The following is a 21145-nucleotide window of genomic DNA, read 5'->3' as shown; positions in this document are numbered from 1 at the left end:
TTGTTGTTGCCACTCACAATTGAAGGAATACTTGTGGAAGTATAAACATTTTTATTGGTTTGTGTGACAACCAAGTCAAGCTATGCATGTTGTGAGATATGGTGAATCAGTTTTGTTTTTTTGTAGACAATGTAAAATTTCATCTCATGAATGATTGTATATATAGTAGTAGTCACAGAGTATTAATTATTTATTATGTAGCATATGGCTGGTACATCCATATCAGTGATAAGATATACATATACAAATCTACGGATGAGAAACTTAGTAATTTTTGTGCTTAATAACTGGATATCCAATCCTTCAATCCAGTGCACAGCATCTGGAGTTTCCAGCAGGAAACCATGATAAGCTCAAATCTTGCAGTCATTGACAGTGTGATGAGTAGTATAGTGTGGAGCTCTGAAGTCTTTAAAATCATGCCACAGGACCAAGTGTGATGCTGCTGATGTGGATGCCAAGGATTTTAAATCTCTTGATGAATGGAAATGTTGGTGGGGAACAGTAACAGGTGTGTGCCTCCATAACATCTTTACAGGTATTAGACTTCCAAGCGGATCCCAATACCATGAAAGACCTGGACTGCCCTGAATAGTATCAGAATGGGGTATGGCCAGTGCAGAGATGCTCTCCACAGATGGAAGAAGTTGCTTAATCCAGACTGTGACTGCAGAGAGAATTAGTAATTACGAAGTTTATAGATTAGACACTCAATGAGTTTGCTATGTAGACCAAATTGTGTTATAGTTGGCAAAGAATGGAGGAATAAATGTTCATGCTTCCAGTACTGTAGCTTGATTTATGCTTGAATGAAATGGGAAGAAAATTAGGGAAAAATGATTGCTCAGTAAAGAATTTCAATTTCACTTAGGATCAGATGACAAATAATTAATAAAATATTCTGGGCTATCACGCCTTGGTTGAAGGGATTTCACTTTAAAACCCGACGTTTTGTCCCCATCTGCAAGGACCATTTTCAACAGGGATCATAGCTTTGTTGAATGTCGTGTGTCTCCCCCCCCCCCCCAACTCTAGAATATGTCCTCCTCAGATGAGGGCGAAATGTGAGGTTTTAAAGTGAAATCCCTTCCACCAAGGCATAATAGTCCAGAATATTTTATTAATTGTGACAATTTCAGTCGTGAAAGTTTAAATTTTACAAGATGGCAAATAAACACACTCATAGAAAATTTTAATTGGTAATGTGTCAAGTTGCTGAAAAATGGCAGCTCTAAATGTCATAGCATAAAAATAGTGATTTTAAACAGACTTTATCACAATTCTGAAATTTTTTTGTTTTAATATAAAATGTCTTTAATCTGAGAGTATAAATTGCCTAGTACTGGCCTTAAGTGTAGTGCCATATGAAATTTAGTACTTATCTTGTTGCATGATATGTTAAATTTAGTGTGTGTCTGATATCGGGACAACCAACAGTTTCGTTCAGTAGGAAACGTCAAATGTAGCCAGATCATTTGTCTAAACTATTATTATTATTGTTGCAAAATAATTTATCAGCATCACTTGTTATAAAACATTTCCTTCTGAAAATAAGACCATCTGACATTGGTGTGTCTTTGGCTACTAATTGTGGTGAGTAATGGACTCATTTAGGTCAGTGAAACCCTATGGAAGCTCTTAAATTTATTAGGCCTTAGAGGGCTGCATGGATCGCCTATATAAAATATAAGGTACTTGCATCCTTACTGTTTCTTTAATATCTCAATGAACCATAGTACATACTTTCTCTCTCTCTCTCTCTCTCTCTCTCTCTCTCTCTCTCTCTCTATCTATCTCTCTCTCCCCCTCCCTCTCCCCATGGCATTTAATAGTTGTGCTTTAGTCCACTTTACTACATAGTTACTCTGAGATACTATGTGTTTATTTTGTCCAACAGAGCCCCTGGAGAATTATGGAAAAGCATCAGGTTCCAAGTACATTCCAGAAGTGAAGCAAAATGATGTCGCTGAAGTGCTTAAACCAAATGAGTCCAGCCAGTCCCTGTTGTCAGAAAATACAAGTCAGTCATCAGGCTGCCCAGCTATTTTCAAAGGTATAAATCATCATATAATGGAAACAGTTCTTTTTAGTAGTTATATATCTTCAGTAGTTTACTGGAATAAGAAACAAAGAACCAATGAATAACAAAATCAACATTGAAACACAGTCATTAAGCTGCTTTTTCTGCATGTCTTGCATTTGAAAAGTGTTCACTTGCTGAATTCAGATGTTAGCAGTGGAAGACCTTGCCCAATATACTTACCCCAATTACAGAAATGTGGTTAGCATGAGACATTTCAAATAACTCCAAAGTAGAGAAGATATTGGATCTAATGTTAAGACAGAATTTGTTTCAGTGATCATTTAAAACTGTTGGACAGTACCTGTTAGACTTGAAACCTATGTAATACCTTTGGTGGACATTTGTAACAGTAGTTTTCTAGTATCTGGATGTCATAGAAACAGGTTGTAAAAATAGACAGATCACTGGGAGCTATAATAATAGCCTTGATTAAGACACCTTCAGAATAGCCATCATACATTATGATTATTTCTGAAGTAGGAAATTTCATGATAGTTCATTATCTGAAATGAACTAATCCAGAATGCTAAATGAAGCTTACTATGGTCTCTCACTTATTGATTAATCTAGTAAAGAAAAAGTAAACTGTTTGTTTCTTTAAATTCTTTATTTATTAAATATTACTTATAATGCCCTTGTCATGTTCCTCTACATTTTCAGAGTGAATTACACTGTGTTTAAACACTAGATTCATGTTTGAGACTATTGTCTGTAAATCAGTGATTGTTGTTATAGAAGTTACATTGGTTTTACATAAGTATTATAATATATACACAGAAGGAGCATTTTGCCTCCAAAAAACTCAGGCCTTAGCCTTGTTCTGCTGTCCGCATAATTGTTTTTTCTTTGAAATTAATTCATTGACAGTGCATTTCTTGATATCAGCTGTATTAGGTATAGATCTAGTACCCAGTAGTACCAGATGAAAATTTGTGCTAGCCTGGGACTCAAACCTAGATTTCGTACTTATCACAAACAATCACCTTGACCACTTCTGCTCTTCGAACATGCTCCTCGGACCAACCCAAACCACCTTATGTCACACATCTACATCCTTGGATGGACATACTTGTATGGACATCCTTGTATGTTGTCCTTTGTCTGTCCTAATACGGCTGATAACAAGGAATTCACAGGCGGAAAATCAATTTCGAAGTATTTCGTACAGCTGTGGATTGTCAACTGTGTCTGTTCTTTCAGACGTCCATGTAAGAATTTTTTTTTTTCCACTTGAGTTATTCATCTATGAATGAGGTATGTGTGTAATAATCAACAAAGCTCTTGTGTAGTGTGCTTGTCTAACTTAAAGCTTAGGGTACTACTTTCAGAGACTGACTTAAATCAAATGTACACAGAGGGTTAACGACCATTGATCTTATTCACTGGCTTGCTTGAGTTGTGGTTTTTATGTGGCTTTCGATGCCCATATAGGCAATTGCTGGACTGGTCACCGATCTCCATCTGTGAAAATTTAACAACACATAGAACAAAGCTTCCTCACAGACACACAGATGCAGAAGACTTATATCCTATATATTAACTGGCAAATGTGGCTAAAATTAATTAAATTAGGCAAATTGTGAAAACAGGGAACCTCATACCATGTAATAAACACTAGGAAAGCTCAATAGACCTTTCCAGTTTGTAATCGTCCTATTTCCTAAGAGAGAGGAAATGAGTCATTTTTCAAAACATTGAAGTAACTGGTAGACATGTTTATGTGAAGTTATGTAGCTACTGATCTTTTGCTGTAACATTGAAGATATGGAATAAACAAACATACAGTTGTCTTATTTCTATTTATATCTCGAATGCCTTCAGCTTAGATATACAAGTGAACAGATTCTCAGTGTTATCCTACAGCTGACAGTACTGGGCAGTTAGAGCATGCTGTCATGTTGACAGTGTGTATATTTATGTGCCTTGGAGCCAGGAGACAGCTTGCCTGTCAGCCATGGGCATACAGTGTGGAAAACAAATAACAAAAATGTATCCAAAATGAGTCTGTTGTTCTTTAACAGAATGTGCACTGTGTTAAATCTTCCCAATAAGTGAAATTTGTGTGTGATACCAGGATTCGAAACCCAACCCTGGGCTTTTGTGAGCAGTGTTCATGCTGAATGAGTTACCCAAGCCCAATTAACTGACCATTCTGTAGATCTTAACCTGCCAAAACTTAGCTGCTATTTTCTAAAGTACGCAGTTAATCTTCTTTGTACATTTCTATGCTAGCTGTCCTGGAAGAAAATATATTGTGAAGAAATTGCTTAAGCTGATCCAGATGTTAACATTTATCTGCACAGTCATTAACTGCACAGACTGATCTTGTATTTGTACCACGAATTTGTGCAGATTCAAGGACTGCGCAAGGTAAGTATATTGAAATATAAATTTTACCGCCATGTAATATCTTTGGTGTCTTTAGATGGCATCAAGTGCACATTTTCGAGTCAGTTATTAGTAGTTCTGTATCAGTGTCCGTACAGTGAGTTATGAATAAAGTTGTACAGTAGTTATGCATTGTGCCTGTATTGTCAAACAACATCCCAACAAGTCATTGGCCCAGGTTACACAATTGGCAAAAATACCATTTTTCACTTAGATGAAAACGTCAGTTTGTAGCCATAAAAGTACAGAAATAAAAAAGTATGTTAACTTGACAAATATGCGTTGTTACGCAATAATCGTGACACATGGAGAACACAAGTCAAAGCACTAGTCATCAAAAATGGCACTTGGGTATACGTATCTGGGGACATACCACAACCTGCAGGGTATGGTGAAGGGGAAGTGCTCACTGTTGCCGAAGTTGTGTACGAAGCATGGCTAGCAGCAGACTTCATTTTATCGATTGATCCCACTGAGCTGAAGCTAGTAAAGTACCACACATCACGTCAGGTATGTTGAAACTCGAATCCATCTACGCATCCAAAGGACATCCAGAAATACACTCTTTGATGCATACTGTGGATAAGTTACAACGATGATTGTCAACATAAACAGGTATCTGTTGTCAGTAATGGTGCTGTAGGGTCTTTCAGAGAGCTACGACAATTTTAGATGTGCTATTGAACCTCATGACAATCTACCAGATGTAGAATCGCTAAAAGTAAAAATCTTGCAGGAACACAATATAAGGAGTCAGAAAGATGGTGAAAGTGCAAATGCCGTGATGTTTGTTAAACCGGATAAACGTTTTGTGAAAGATCCAAAATGTTCTGTGGCTGACAATGACAAATTGGAACAAAAGTTAAAACCAAACAAAAATGGCAAAACCAGCATAAAACTGCAGCTTTTGCAACACAAAAGGACACACAGAAGACAAGTGCTCTTTGAAGAAGAAACTAATTGTACAATCTGCAAACAATGGTGTTCGAGCTCATTGCTGTTGAATTATGACATAGTAACTTTCCTTAATGGTCCTGTATAATTTAGATGAACACCTCAGCGACATTGAATTTAGTCTGGACCTCTTCTCCTGGTGGTAATACAAGGCTTTGTGAAGCTGTCATCTTGTTAGTATTTGATCAAGTTGCATACATTTTGAGTCTTTATAGTCCTCTTTGAAGGTTCCCCCACCCCCCACCTACAAATACTGCAGGAGAAGAATGTCCCACAAACATTTGTCCTACAGTACCAATTCTAAGCAAACACGTAACTCAAGTAAGGTTTAAATAAAGAAATACTGCAGCTGTTGCGTTTTGAGAAATTTTTTTTTCTTTGTAAGTGCAAATATGTACATAAGTATTTTGTGTGGTGTTTGAATATGTGTTATTCTGCCTCTTGTGCACTGTAGTCATCTTTCTGAGGTTATCAGGTATTGTCCCTCCTCAGTTGTGTAGAAACCCCCCTCACACACACACACACACACACACACACACACACACACACACACACACACACACACACACACACTCTGTTTGTGTAACATCACAAAAAATAATAGACAATACTGCACTTGACAATGAGAATAAATTCAAGAAACATGTTTCGTTCAGCATGAAAGAAATAAGTAACCTGCATTGTGTTCAAATTAAAAACATTTGAGCAATACAAAGTGAATGACGTGTCAACTAGCGATAAAAGAGGCCAAACACCGAAACACGCTAAATGATTCGACAAAGGTGTCGCAATGATAACAACAATCGTGAAACTGCATTTGCACCACAGAGTTCGGAAATGATTGTGAATGGTCGTTATACCTTTATTCGAATGAACCTAATTACTCCCATCAGCCATCACGCCAAGCAGTGCTTGGCAGCTGCGTTACGGCACGAATTGTTCCAACTTTTACATGTTTACCGGTTCAAATCTGCTGAGTAGAGTGCCCTGGTATCAAGAAGCTTAACCATGTAACATTTGTAAACACTGCTGGACAGCCAACATGCAAGCATCATTTTTTTTCTTGATGAAAATTTTTTCGTAATGCGTAAATCGCAGGAAAATTATAAATATGTTGACGCAAAATCGGGTGCAAACTAACATTGTGGGCTTATGAAATTTGACAGGAATGATAAAAAAATGTCGTAAACGACAAGAAAGAGTTAATTCCGGTAACTTAAAAGCTGGGTTATACTGTAGATCGTATGACACTGATACACGATTTCTTCCTCATCTAATGCCACTTCAGGTTGCTAAGTTAGTGTCCTGTATATTAGTGAAGTCCCACCCTCATCCTCATTATGCATTAACTAGTCTGTTTTGAATGTTCTGATGCATGCCGTTGGAGAATTGTCCATCTTCAGCACCTTCATTAGAATAATTTCTCGAGTAATCTGAAAGCAGAAATTGGGTTTCCCTTGCACATACTGAACAACCTACTGCTCCAATTCGTGAAATCTTTCCTTATTTGGTCTCCTGAAAGTTGGGTGTGTAGAGCAGTAAGCAAACTGAAAAACAATATATTATCCTCTCACAATCAGTGTTGAATTGGCAGGAATTTTACTACTTCAGCTGACAGTCCACTTCATTTGTTGCCAGCCTTGAAAATCATCAGTGCTGTTGAGTAATAGGTGCTTTAGTGCTGTTGCTTAACAACGTTTCATGCATTTTACCATGTTTTGAGTGTTCTGTGTGATCGTACTTGTCTTCCATAGAAACATATACTATTGCTGGGAATTTGTCCATTTGCAAAGTCAGTTCAGATTAAACTAAATTTAGATTCTGCCAAATGCCATTTAAATGTGGTAGATCATAAAGAGCTAGGTACACAGGATGCATTCCCATGGTTGGCAGCACGATGAAATCTGCTGCCCATTTGTTTCTACCCTGCCCCCATTTGACCAAGCTAGAGCCACTGCATCACATTCCCACCCTTCCAAAATCGACAAATTAAACATGGCTGTATCTCAACTACCAAAGCTTCGTGTGCAAATACGATGACCACCTTGTATTTTTTGAATGATTAATTTGTGGGAAAAAGTCTGTTATAGTTCGTCAGATTGATATTTTGTATAGACATTTCAGTGAAACTTCATGATATAGAAGGAACAACATTGTGGAAAAAGCTGTTCTAATTAATATTTGTTTCCAGACAATTTAAAAGCAGGTTTGTAGATGACACCAAGGAAAGTTGCTTAACGCTTATTTATTGGTAACTTGTGGTCTGAAGATACTCATTTGATCAAAACTAGCAGTTTAGAAATAAATATTTGTTACAACAACCTTCTCTGTCATGATGACATTTTTCAAATATATTACAATAGCTGTGGGTTGGGTTATCTACTGTGAAGCTGATAATTGTAGCCTGGGCCAAAAGATGACAGGCAGACAACAGACTAACAGATGGAACATGTGAAGAAACAAAAACTACAGCAGATTTGTGTCTGTACAGTTAAGTTTTGACAGACGAATTCTAGCATGTGGATCAGCCTCTAGCCATGGTCTTAGTTGTTTTCAGGATGAATCTTTCAGTCTGCATCATTGTGAAAGCTGATGCTAGTCTGGGAAGGTATGCATAAGCTGTTCTGAAAAGTTTGGACATTAGGTGAGAAATGCTGCTGAAATTGAAGATGGTAGTTCTAATTAATTCTCATCTTGATAGCTAAATCTGTAAGTGCATTGCCTGTGAAAGGTAAGGATGCAGGTTTGCAATTTGGTCCAACAAATAGTTTTGATATATTAGTAAGCTGCACCTGAAGTTATTTGAAGTTTCCTCCTGAGAAGGGTCCTGACATTTGGCACAATTGTTGTTTTTGTAGATGCACTTAGCTCCAAACGATCATTCTACCCTTATACCAAATGTTTTGTTGGCTTCGGGTGCCTCATGCGTTGCCATTACTTGGCCATTAGTGATTCTTAATTCTTAAAAACATTGAGTCCAATATCTGTCAGGACTCTGGGTGAAACATAATGTACTGTTGTTGTACTCAACTGTATAAAAGGAAAATTGAATTGAGGAAACAAATAAATTGGAGAGACAGTTGCTGGCCAGTACTTACCTTAAGGAGGAAAATTGTTTATTACTGTGAAAACACACACAAAAGTAACAGTGATGACATTTTCCTAGCTGTTGAAACTGTTACTTCTATCAAAGAGGAGAGAGATACATTGAGGCAGCAAAAAAGGTAAGGCAGGTCAATCAGATCACGGATGGTATGGACCTACATGTAATGTATTGGTCTGTCCCCATCCTAACTGTAGGTAGGTCCCTCTCGCCTAGTTAGCTGTGAACCAGCTGTAAACCTGTTCAATTATTCTCCTTTTCTGCATCTGATATGGGAGTGTTTGGGCCCTTTATCAGCATACTTGTCATAGGCGAACATGACAGTTTCTAAGTCGTCATCAAGCCACCCAATAAGCCTTTACCTGTCTCTGATTTTGGGTAGCCTCTGAATTTTTGGGTAGCCTCTGAATATTTGGGTAGCCTCTGAAAAATTACATAAAGCATGCTATTAGTAGGTGGAAAAGGGTTTTATAATATCCACATTGTATCATAATTTGGTAGGAGCATTTTCATAACAAGGTAAAAATTAATTGGTCCATGACAGTTCAGTATTAAATGCCTCACAAGCTTATGCAAAATGTGCTGAGTGAAAGTCATATCTTGTAACTAGAACTTTGTGGAATACAAATTGCAAAATGCCGGAAACATATAAGGAGCATAATGTATAAGTACTACTTACAGTCTGTCATAGTTTACCAGTAAACCTCCAGTCCTTTAAAAGAACTGAACTCTCATATACAAAATGGCTTCAAACATCTGGGTATTTTAGAAATTAGTCAGTGAGTTAAATATTTGCCTTTTAAGCATATAAGTGAAAAGAAGTTTAGGAACGGTTTAAAATTATGCTTAAAGTTTGTTGTAAGTCAGGAATTGCTCTCATTATGAAACACTGGTTGAATTAAATGGGGCAATTTGTACTCCATTTAAACAAAACCTAAGTTTTCACAGATCTTAGTGTATGATGTCATGTCTCCTGGAAAGTGTGTCGTACAGATATATAATTTTTCTGGTACATAAAGTGCAAAGTGTGTTGCAAATAGTTAGTATCAAAACAAAAATTACAAATTAAAATGTCCTAACTGATGCTGAAATTTGACTTCATAAACAGCAAAAATGTAGTAAGTGATAAACTTCTTTTCCTTTCATAATTTTTTGGTGGTGTCAATGAGAAAAAGTTTCACAAACATTTGAAATGGTGTTTCAAAGTTATTGAGTTATTGGAAATTGTGAAGTGCTCTCATTCTCAAATACTGCAGGAATGAAGTCCGTGTGTTTGCGTGCCGTCAGTTATGCTGCCTCAAGACACACACAGCTTCTAACAGTAATGCTTATCTTATTGTTTAAACTTGTAACATAATACCCCTTAATGAGTAGATTATAACAGCATTTTAAATTCAGTCAATAACTATGCACAATATTGAAAATAAAATTTTTGTTGTCTATATGCTGCAAATGGGATAGCATTTTAGTGATATAGATTCTGTGCATCAAAGTGCTGGTATTGTCTGTTTTCTCAACATCACAAGTTAACAAAATGGGGTTTTATTTGTTCTCCATTCGGGGGTTCCACTAAAATCTTCGGTATGTAATTGTTGTGCATGTTGTCTCACCTAGGATAAAAAATACATGCATATGAGCTGCTATTTGTCTGACCAGTGGCATTTTCCTTCATACTAGGGCTAAGGATTGAAGTTTTTTTAATGTACTTACTTACAGAACAGACATAATTCCACAAATGTATTGTAATGCTCAGAAAGGAAACATCGCACACTACAAAAATTCACCATTTCCCTTCATCTAAAAGGTACCAATGTGTTACAATAAACTCCATCCATCCATTTTTACAGTGGCATATTATGTTTGATGTGCTTTCTGAAATACACATGCTGCTGAACACTATTCATGTTGTTCGTCAGTTACTCTTCAGACATCACCTAACACTGCATGTTACAACGGATATCTCAGTATGAATACCATTGTGACTCTTAAGCTTTCCCGGCAGTTGTGTTGTAAATAGTCTTCACGGGTTTGCCACTGGATCACGTTGTGCAAATTCCACAATATTTCCTCGGAGCAACTGTCAGACATCTTCAGGTGGTTCAGCCTTGCTGGTGGCTAGGTACGACTGACCGTATCCGCACACTGATGCCCCGTTTTTAGAACGCACGCGAAGAATGCGCAGTGATTTGTCCTATTCAGACTCCCTCTGCCGAAAACCGCAGAGTGGCTCTCCCGCACATGCGCTGTACGCTGCATTTGTCAACAGTGTGGCCAGACGTTACTCGCCAACAGCCGTGCTAGACCAGTGCTATGGTGGGCTTGTTATCGAAGAATCTTGATTTTTGCATCGCGATTTAATAGCAGACAATGCAGGATTCCAGGTTGTGCTCAGTTGAAATCTCGTATCCTTGTTGATGAGATTATCGGCTGTACATATATGTATTTCTTTCTTAATGACGCAGTCCCAGAAAGATGATGCCGGGGATAAAACTACCATCTTTTCACAAATCACAGGATGTCCTGTATTCAGGCAATGTTCCGCAATTGCAGACTTATCCGGTTGACGGAGGCGTGTATGACACAGATGTTCATCACAGCGTTCTTGTACTGTGCGGCATGTCTGGCCTATATACGCTGCCCCACACTGACAAGGAATCTTGTACACACCACATTTCCTCAGTCCGAGGTCATCCTTAACTTACCCCCAAGAGGTTTCTCAGTTTTGCAGATGGTTGAAAAACACACTTAACTCCGTATCTTTCGAGGACTCTTCAGATTCTTGACGACATGGCCCAAAAACACGGCAAACAGGCCAAAATGGTGTGTCTTTGTATCTTTATTCTGCTCCATAGATGTAACTCGTCTGGGCCTGAATGCATTACGTATGTGTCTCTCAGAATAACCGTTTTGTTGGAATGAATACCATTGTTAGTAAATTATGAAAAGATGTCGCACATTCTTTGTATGTATTCTTCGTGTTTCCCCATCTTGAATGGAAAGACAGAGAAATAGATACAAATACAAGAAAACAGACATATATAGCTTTGGATGATTTATGGGGAAGAAGCTTTGAATGAGAGAAAATTTTATGATGAGTGGTTTTCTCATTTTAAAAGTGGTCAAATGTCAGTTGAAGACAAATCATGTCTGGGACATCCCTTGACTTCCAGAATGGCTTAAAAGTGAAAAAATCCATGTTGTGATCATGTTTGATCATTGTAGAAGAATCATCGAATTGGTTGAAATGACTGGAATATCCTGGAATTTATGTTGTTTAAAGATCTGAAGATGAAGAGAGTTACAGCAAAATTTGTTTTGCATGTGCTCTCTGAAGACCAGAGAGTGAATTTTTCACATATGAATCAGGAGTTGGAAAACAGTCAGAAACTGCTGCAGATTCCGATGTAAAAGTTATAATGAGCGATGAATTGTGGTGTTACGGCTAGGACTTGGAAACCTAACAACAATACAGCCATTGGAAGATTTCATCACCACCAAGACCAAAGAAAGCAAGGCAGGCGAGATCCCATGTGGAGAAATTTTTGGTATGTTTTTTCTATCTCAAGGTAACCATCCAGAGTGAATTCGTCAGGCAGAGTACCACAGCTAACGAACATTACTACCTTGAAGTGTTGAAATGGTTGCATGAAGCAGTAAGAGAAAAGACACACATTGTGGCAATCAAGAGATTGGTTTTTGCACCAGACTCTTGTTATTCCCAAGAATGAAAATAAACCTGTAAAGAAAGTGTTTTCAAGACAAAGAAGAAGAGGAGAGTGATAGTCCCTTGTATTTTGTACATGGCAGTCTGCATACATTTGTTTTCTTCTTAAGAGTGCACAAAGGGGAAAAAAGTTGCTTGTACTGAGTGAAAGTGCCATTAAAATACAGATAATCTTATTTAAGGTTCATTTCAGTTTGTAGAACTAGCCATCACACAAGTTTATCCAAGCATCTACACTCCTGGAAATGGAAAAAAGAACACATTGACACCGGTGTGTCAGACCCACCATACTTGCTCCGGACACTGCGAGAGGGCTGTACAAGCAATGATCACACGCACGGCACAGCGGACACACCAGGAACCGCGGTGTTGGCCGTCGAATGGCGCTAGCTGCGCAGCATTTGTGCAACGCCGCCGTCAGTGTCAGCCAGTTTGCCGTGGCATACGGAGCTCCATCGCAGTCTTTAACACTGGTAGCATGCCGCGACAGCGTGGACGTGAACCGTATGTGCAGTTGACGGACTTTGAGCGAGGGCGTATAGTGGGCATGCGGGAGGCCGGGTGGACGTACCGCCGAATTGCTCAACACGTGGGGCGTGAGGTCTCCACAGTACATCGATGTTGTCGCCAGTGGTCGGCGGAAGGTGCACGTGCCCATCGACCTGGGACCGGACCGCAGCGACGCACGGATGCACGCCAAGACCGTAGGATCCTACGCAGTGCCGTAGGGGACCGCACCGCCACTTCCCAGCAAATTAGGGACACTGTTGCTCCTGGGGTATCGGCGAGGACCATTCGCAACCGTCTCCATGAAGCTGGGCTACGGTCCCGCACACCGTTAGGCCGTCTTCCGCTCACGCCCCAACATCGTGCAGCCCGCCTCCAGTGGTGTCGCGACAGGCGTGAATGGAGGGACGAATGGAGACGTGTCGTCTTCAGCGATGAGAGTCGCTTCTGCCTTGGTGCCAATGATGGTCGTATGCGTGTTTGGCGCCGTGCAGGTGAGCACCACAATCAGGACTGCATACGACCGAGGCACACAGGGCCAACACCCGGCATCATGGTGTGGGGAGCGATCTCCTACACTGGCCGTACACCACTGGTGATCGTCGAGGGGACACTGAATAGTGCACGGTACATCCAAACCGTCATCGAACCCATCGTTCTACCATTCCTAGACCGGCAAGGGAACTTGCTGTTCCAACAGGACAATGCACGTCTGCATGTATCCCGTGCCACCCAACGTGCTCTAGAAGGTGTAAGTCAACTACCCTGGCCAGCAAGATCTCCGGATCTGTCCCCCATTGAGCATGTTTATGACTGGATGAAGCGTCGTCTCACGCGGTCTGCACGTCCAGCACGAACGCTGGTCCAACTGAGGCGCCAGGTGGAAATGGCATGGCAAGCCGTTCCACAGGACTACATCCAGCATCTCTACGATAGTCTCCATGGGAGAATAGCAGCCTGCATTGCCGCGAAAGGTGGATATACACTGTACTAGTGCCGACATTGTGGATGCTCTGTTGCCTGTGTCTATGTGTCTGTGGTTCTGTCAGTGTGATCATGTGATGTATCTGACCCCAGGAATGTGTCAATAAAGTTTCCCCTTCCTGGGACAATGAATTCACGGTGTTCTTACTTCAATTTCCAGGAGTGTATATTCCTTATCTGTGTTCATGTATTCTGCTATGTTCAAAAGGCTTTGCAGTATTTGTGCTAGTTTATGTAAAATATAGTTTTCTATCTTGATAATATTTTTGATTGGTTTGTTTCTCCCCCTAGGTCTCACATTTTCAACTGCAGGCTTTACTGAAGAGGAGACACAGGCCTTAGAAGAAGTGATTAAGGAAAAAGGCGGACGTGTTGTCCATCGTGGATTTAAAGGCATCCCCGATTATGGAATTGTACCTTTAGAAGGGGAAAGACTTTATCACACAACTAATGCTGTTGTAACTCATCTTTGGGTGGTAAGTGTTTTGTCTGCACATTGCAGAGAAATAATTTTGTTTTTACTTTGTTTTCTTTCCTTGCTACAGAGTGGTTTTACATTTTGAATTCTGTCTGACTAACTAAGCATACTTCAGCAGACCACTAAGGAAACTCACAAGATACAATGAAGAAGGCTTCAGTGCATCATGTTTCAGATTCCCCCCCACCCCCCACCCCACCCCTTGTTTTAAGCATTTCAGTATTAGCTCACAGAAGGAATCCAGTGGTAAGGACAGAGGAATCAGTCAAGTAGAAGAGCAAGGTGATAATTTCTAAGCCTGGTAGTTACACATTTTTAATTTAGAAAATGCGGTTTTCCTTTATTGTCAGTGCACTTAGACATTTTTATAATTAGTAGAGCCCATCCATAAATAAAGTTTCCAAGAACTCTGCAAAATATCCCTTTGTGCCTTCTAAACAATTTGGCAACTAAAAAGGACCTTTAGAGAATATGTGGAAATCAGAAGGTACTAGAGTAGTGAATAAGATGAATATTTCAACAATTCATATTTCAGATTTCTTTTTTTCCCCTCTTTGCTAAAGAGCCTTTGTGGCCTGTGAAGAAAGAAGACACTTTTTCTTTTATATCACAAGCCTTGTGCGCACCCCACACCCACCCACCCGCTTTGTAAACTGGGAAGATGTATATAATGAGCCAAATGCTAATGATAAATGCAGCAATTTCTTGATAAATTTATATCCCTTTTTGAACATTGTTTTCCAAAGAAACTTACTAAATGTAACACCACAAACTTTTCAAAGAAACCTTGGATTACTACAGGTATTAAAGTGTCTTCAGAAAGAAAAAGAAAACTGTATGAGACAGCAAGAACTAGTAAAGATCTAGAAGTAGTTTTACACTATAAAAATTATTGTAACATACTGAGGAAAGTTGTAAAGAAATCAAGAAATATGTATGTTAGAGAAGGAATTAACAACTCCAGCAGTAAAATCAAATCAATATGGAATGTTGTTAGAAGGGAGACAGGAAAAGTAACCACTGGGGTAGGTAGTATTACTGTTAAAGAGAATGAGATCATCTTAACCAACAGTACACAGGCAGCCAATGTATTTAACAATCACTTCTTAAGTGTAGGAGAAAAAATTTGTGAAAATAGTTCAAAAGAAAAAGCCAGACAGTACATGGAAGAGTCAGTTTTGAAAAATTTTAGTTAGATTAAGTTTCATCTAACAACCTCTTCTGAAGTAAGTAAAATTATTAAATGTTTGAAAAATAAAGGTTCTGTTGGAGTAGATGACATCTCCAACAAGTTATTAAAACAATGTGGAGCAATTACAGCTGATGTTTTGATACATATATGTAATGCATCACTGACTCAGGGTATTTTTCCAGACAGGTTAAAATATGCCGTTGTCAGGCCTCTCTACAAAAAGGGGGAAACCGCAGATGTCAATAATTACTGGCCAGTATCCTTGCCTACAGAATTTTCAAAAATCTTTGAGAAAGTAATGTACTCAAGAGTGGTTAGCCATCTCAACAGTGATAGGATACTTAGTAAATCGCAGTTCGGGTTTCAGAAATGCTGTTCCACTGAGAAAGCAATATACAATTTCACTGTCCACATAATAGTCTTTAAATAGTAAAATGTCAAGAGTAGGAATATTCTGTGACTTATCCAAAGCATTTGATTGTGTGAACCATGACATTATGTTAGAGAAATTACAATTTTATGGTATAAATGGAACAGCATAAGAGTGGTTTAAGTCATATCTACAGAACAGGAAGCAAAAAGTCTCCCTATATGCTTCAAGTGATTCAAAGTAGTTTGCTACTTCATCTAACTGGGGTGAAATTACATTAGGTGTTCCACAAGGTTCGATCATGGGTCCCCTCGTGTTCTTGATATATGTGAATGACCCCCCCCCCCCCCCCCCCTTCTTATGTGAAACAAGTTGCTGAACTGAAACTGTTTGCTGATGATAAAAGCATAATTATTAATCCAGTAAAAGAAAGTCTGATAGAAAATTATACTAATAAGGTCTTTGGAAAAGTTATTAATTGGTTTTCTGCGAATGGGCTTGCTCTGAACTTTGATAAAACACAGTGCATCCAATTTTCTGCTGCAAAAAGTATAATTCCTTTAATAAACATAAGACATCAAAAGAAGTCAGTAGCCAGGGTAGAGCATACTAAGTTTTTGGGTGTACATATAGTTGAGAATCGTAATTGGAAAATTCATATTTTGGATCTCCTAAAGTGACTAGGTTCAGCAACTTTTGCAATCAGAATAATTGCCAATTTTGAGGATCTAGAAATTAGTAAGCTAACTTACTGTGCATACTTCCACTCTCTGATGACATACGGAATAATATTCTTGGGCAACTCAACACTTAGCAAAAGGTATTCACTGCTCAAAAGAAAGTAGTTAGAATAATGTGTGGGATTCATAGTGGCACATCTTGTAGGCTTCTGTTTAAAAGGTTCGGAATTCTTACAACTGCTTCACAGTACATTTACTCAGTAATGAAATTTTTTTCTCAACAACATGGACCAGTTTAAAATCAACAGCGACATTCATGATTACAATACCAGAAAAAAGAAAGACCTACACTATCTTTTACTTAACCTATCTTTGGCACAGAAAGGGGTAAAATATGCATCTATAAAACTTATTCATAAATTATCAGATGAAATAAAATGTCTTACAAAAAGCAGTAATAGTTTCAAAAACAAGTTGAAATTATACCTCCTTGACAAATCGTTCTATACCATAGATGATTTAAGGGAATGGGATAGATAATATAAGTATATAGGTATAACCCTATAATATAAACAAAAAAAAACTTTTTTCCTTTCCACATCATAACGGTTTTTCTATGCTATTGATCAATGGAACACGTAAATAACTAACTAATTTTTGTATATCAAACAGCCCATTGTACAACAGTTGCCATTTGCAATTCAGCTTCCAATACTTTGTCACTTTTGGATGAGTCCTAAAGATTACTTCTTGTCCCAGATAGTACTCTACAGTGTGTCCTAATTTGCTGTTTTCTGTTCTCAGCGTTTTCTTCAGTGCTACCAGTGCTCAACATATTTTCTCCTCTTGCAATATTTCCTTCCTAGGGACCTAATAATGGAGCTGGCAGTCACTGACAGCACAGCATACAATTTGACTTCGAGAAAACATCGTGTAGCGCAACAGCATATTGTACATTCCCTTTCCCTTGCAGATAAGGTCCGGCTGTATCCAAGGAAACCATCTCCAAGGGTGTTTTTGTCAATATCGGGTGTAGTTCAATTAGTTTTGATTTGTTTATATGCTTAGCCTCATGACACACAACCCATTTTGCAGCAGTTCCTCCTGCTTTATTTATTTATTTCTTCCTTCATTGTCCTCTGTGTCAATGTACTGCGTTGCTACACTGGCTGAAAAATGAGATGTGGATTTCAAAACTGACTACTGTAAATAATGTAGCCGACAGGTGCACAGTTGCATTTCACAGTACTTTAATTTCACTGGTCACAACCACCTAATAATGCTCAGTTATATGGCCAGTGCACTATTGTTTAACTTTTGATAGGCCTCATTAACAGTTTGCAGCAAACCTCCACATACTGCTACAATAGTTTACTGTTGAATATCCAAGAGCAGTAAAAACCTAACCACAAAGTTCACAGTTCTTGAAGAATAGAAAGGTGCGTGTGGTGCAGACACTGTCATTGTTTGAAAACACAGCCTAATTGGGTAACACCTATTTCACAGTTAAGTTGAAATGTTGTTGTTGTTGTTGTTCTAACCAACACAGGTTTCTTGTCTGAAACTCGGCCGTGGACTGACTGTTTCGTGACCGAAAATCGGGCCTTCATATTTCGTCACAATAATAGGTACTGAGCTCATTGTTTGATGTTTAATTTACAGAAATTAAAACTTAACTCATTAAATTAACTGAATACATCGCAAAATTCGTTCCTTTTAACGGTTTCTTCTACTACAAGGGTTAGGCCAAATTATGAAATTAACAAATATTAGTACGCAGACAATACTTTTGACAAAACTGTTAATTACTTTGGAATTAATTAAGGGCTGCCTTTCCTAATATGTTTTTGAATAGAGACAAATAGATACTTTCTAGTATTTTGTCTTCCAAATGTTTATAATTAGTACAGAATTTATATTTGTTTATACGTCAACAGTAGAATTTAAGTTAAGAAACAATTACTGATTTTGCTCTATGATAATAACTAGTAATAGTCAAAATGAATTAGAAAGTAAATTACGTACATAATACTAAGCATGAAATTAGATCTGGTGTTATATTCTTAAAAACTGAGGGCCGACCCTTCTCTTTTATGGGAATGCAGATTACACGGGGTGTTACAAAAAGGTACGTCCAAACTTTCAGGGAAAATTCCTCACACACAATAAAGAAAATACGTTATATGGACATGTGTCTGGAACGCTTAATTTCCATGTTACAGCTGATTTTAGTTTCGTCAGTATGTACTGTACGTCCTAGATTCACCGCCAGTTGGCCCAATTGAAGGAAGGTAATGTTGACTTCGGTGCTTGTGTTGACATGCGACTCATTGCTCTACAGTACTAGCATCAAGCACATCAGTACGTAGCATCAACAGGTTAGTGTTCATCACGAACGTGGTTTTGCAGTCAGTGCAATGTTTACAAATGCGGAGTTGGCAGATGCCCATTTGATGTATGGCTTAGCACGGGGCAATAGCCGTGGCGTGGTACGTTTGTATTGAGACAGATTTTCAGAACGAAGGTGTCCCAACAGGAAGACGTTCGAAGCAATTGATCGGTGTCTTAGGGAGCACGGAACATTCGAGCCTATGACTCGCGACTGGGGAAGACCTAGAACGACGAGGACACCTGCAATGGACGAGGCAATTCTTCATGCAGTTGGCGATAACCCTAATGTCAGCGTCAGAGAAGTTGCTGCTGTACAAGGTAACGTTGACCACGTCACTGTATGGAAAGTACTACGGGAGAACCAGTTGTTTCTGTACCATGTACAGCGTGTGCAGGCACTATCAGCAGCTGATTGGCCTCCACAGGTACACTTCTGCGAATGGTTCATCCGACAATGTGTCAATCCTCATTTCAGTGCAAATGTTCTCTTTACGGATGAGGCTTCATTCCAACGTGATCAAATTGGAAATTTTCGCAATCAACATGTGGGGCTGACGAGAATCCGCACGCAATTGTGCAATCGCATCATCAACACAGATTTTCTGTGAACGTTTGGGCAGGCATTGTTGGTGATGTCTTGATTGGGCCCCATGTTCTTCCACCTACGCTCAGTGGAGCACATTATCATGATTTCATACGGGATACTGCACCTGTGCTGCTAGAACATGTGCCTTTACCACAACATGTGGTTCATGCACGATGGAGCTCCTGCACATTTCAGTCGAAGTGTTCGTATGCTTCTCAACAACAGATCCGGTGACCGATGGATTGGTAGAGGCGGACCAATTCCATGGCCCTCACGCTCTCCTGACCTCAACCCTCGTGACTTTCATTTACGGGGGCATTTGAAAGCTCTTGTCTACGCAACCCTGGTACCAAATGTAGAGACTCTTCGTGCTCGTATTGTGGACGGCTGTGATACAATAAGCCATTCTCCAGGGCTTCATCAGCTCATCGGGGATTCCATGCGACAGAGGGTGGATGCATGTATCCTGGCTAACGGAGAACATTTTGAACATTTCCTGTAACAAAGTGTTTGAAGTCACGCTGGTTCATTCTGTTACGCTATGTGTTACCATTCCATGATTAATGTGATTTGAAGAGAAGTAATAAACTGAGCTCTGACATGGAAAGTAAGCGTTTCCGGACACATGTCCACATAACGTATTTTTCTTTCTTTGTGTGTGAGGAATGTTTCCTGAAAGTTTGGCCGTACCTTTTTGTAACACCCTGTATTCATGTCTGTTAATGGTAATTAGTTAAAATTGAAAAAACGAATTTTGAGGAGGCAGATGGCATAACAAGAGGGGAATTAAACCTATCCCAGCTTGCTTCATCACAATTTCCATACTACCTGCAGAACTTTTAATCTTAAATTTGGATAGTAACAATAAGTGTTCATCTTACGAAGACATTTTGGAGATGCCCTAGTGCCCCTAAACATTGTGAGTGTATAATATAAAGTCGTTAAGTGATCCTCTGGTAAACAAACACAACACTGTCTCTGCTCTGGGTGGTGTTGGCAAAACAACACACTTTGGTAAATCATTAAAATATTTTTCAACCTGTCATCATTGTTCTGCATCAGTTTTAGCCTTACTTTTTGCCACCTAGGCTCTTTCTGCTGCAGTTGCTCCATGCTTTTACACATCTTAATGTAGTATGGCTGTTGTGTTTTTATCTTTCATCGACAGAACCCTGATTTCAGAATTGTTCTCCGCAAATTCCAGAATTTGTCTAGAGCTTTTGGAAGCACTGATAAGGCATCAGCAATTAAGTTTTGGTTACCTTATATATATATAATTTCAAAATCAGATTCCTGTGATCACTAACACTATCTAGTGATTATCCTGTGTAAGAGTTTACAAATGAGAAGGAAGGACAAGGACTGATGGTCGCAATACATCTTGGTATGCTTTCCCCACAGGTAATATTCGAACATTTTGAAAGTCCATATTACCACTAGAGCTTCCAATTCGGTCATGGATTATGCCCATTCGGCTTCAGATAGGGTCCTAATAGCAAAACTAATTACCTCGGGGTGAGCTCCCTATTTGTGTCAGTGATTTGGAATAAAGCCCCCAGACCTTGCAAGGGCACCTCTGTACACAGACAAAAATCCTGGGTCATGACAGGATGATGGAAGATGTTGGTATTCAAAAAGAGCTTCTTTAATGTTGCCAAAGTCCGCCCCTCGTGGTCTCGCGGTAGCGTTCTCGCTTCCCGAGCAT

General features: G+C 39.1%; 1 protein-coding gene and 1 long non-coding RNA gene across 4 annotated transcripts in view; one reads left to right on the top strand and one right to left on the bottom strand.

The window, feature by feature from the left end:
• LOC126419648 (DNA topoisomerase 2-binding protein 1-A-like) overlaps nucleotides 1-21145 on the top strand; it is a 266920-nt gene that overhangs the window by 142538 nt on the left and 103237 nt on the right. For both annotated transcript variants that reach the window (XM_050086847.1, XM_050086840.1), the window contains exons 12-13: nucleotides 1898-2053; nucleotides 14035-14219. In XM_050086847.1, the coding sequence (XP_049942804.1) occupies nucleotides 1898-2053; nucleotides 14035-14219 (341 nt within the window). The remainder of the gene's footprint in view (nucleotides 1-1897; nucleotides 2054-14034; nucleotides 14220-21145) is intronic.
• The window catches only part of LOC126419687 (uncharacterized), a 181863-nt gene continuing 163465 nt past the window's right edge, over nucleotides 2748-21145 (bottom strand). For both annotated transcript variants that reach the window (XR_007575993.1, XR_007575994.1), the window contains exon 4: nucleotides 2748-3544. This is a non-coding gene — a long non-coding RNA (uncharacterized LOC126419687). The remainder of the gene's footprint in view (nucleotides 3545-21145) is intronic.

The sequence above is a fragment of the Schistocerca serialis genome, chromosome 1 (assembly GCF_023864345.2).
Source record: "Schistocerca serialis cubense isolate TAMUIC-IGC-003099 chromosome 1, iqSchSeri2.2, whole genome shotgun sequence".
Classification (NCBI taxonomy): domain Eukaryota; kingdom Metazoa; phylum Arthropoda; class Insecta; order Orthoptera; family Acrididae; genus Schistocerca; species Schistocerca serialis.
Note: the sequence above shows the minus strand (reverse complement) of the source record. Positions and strands in the feature narration are given on the sequence as shown.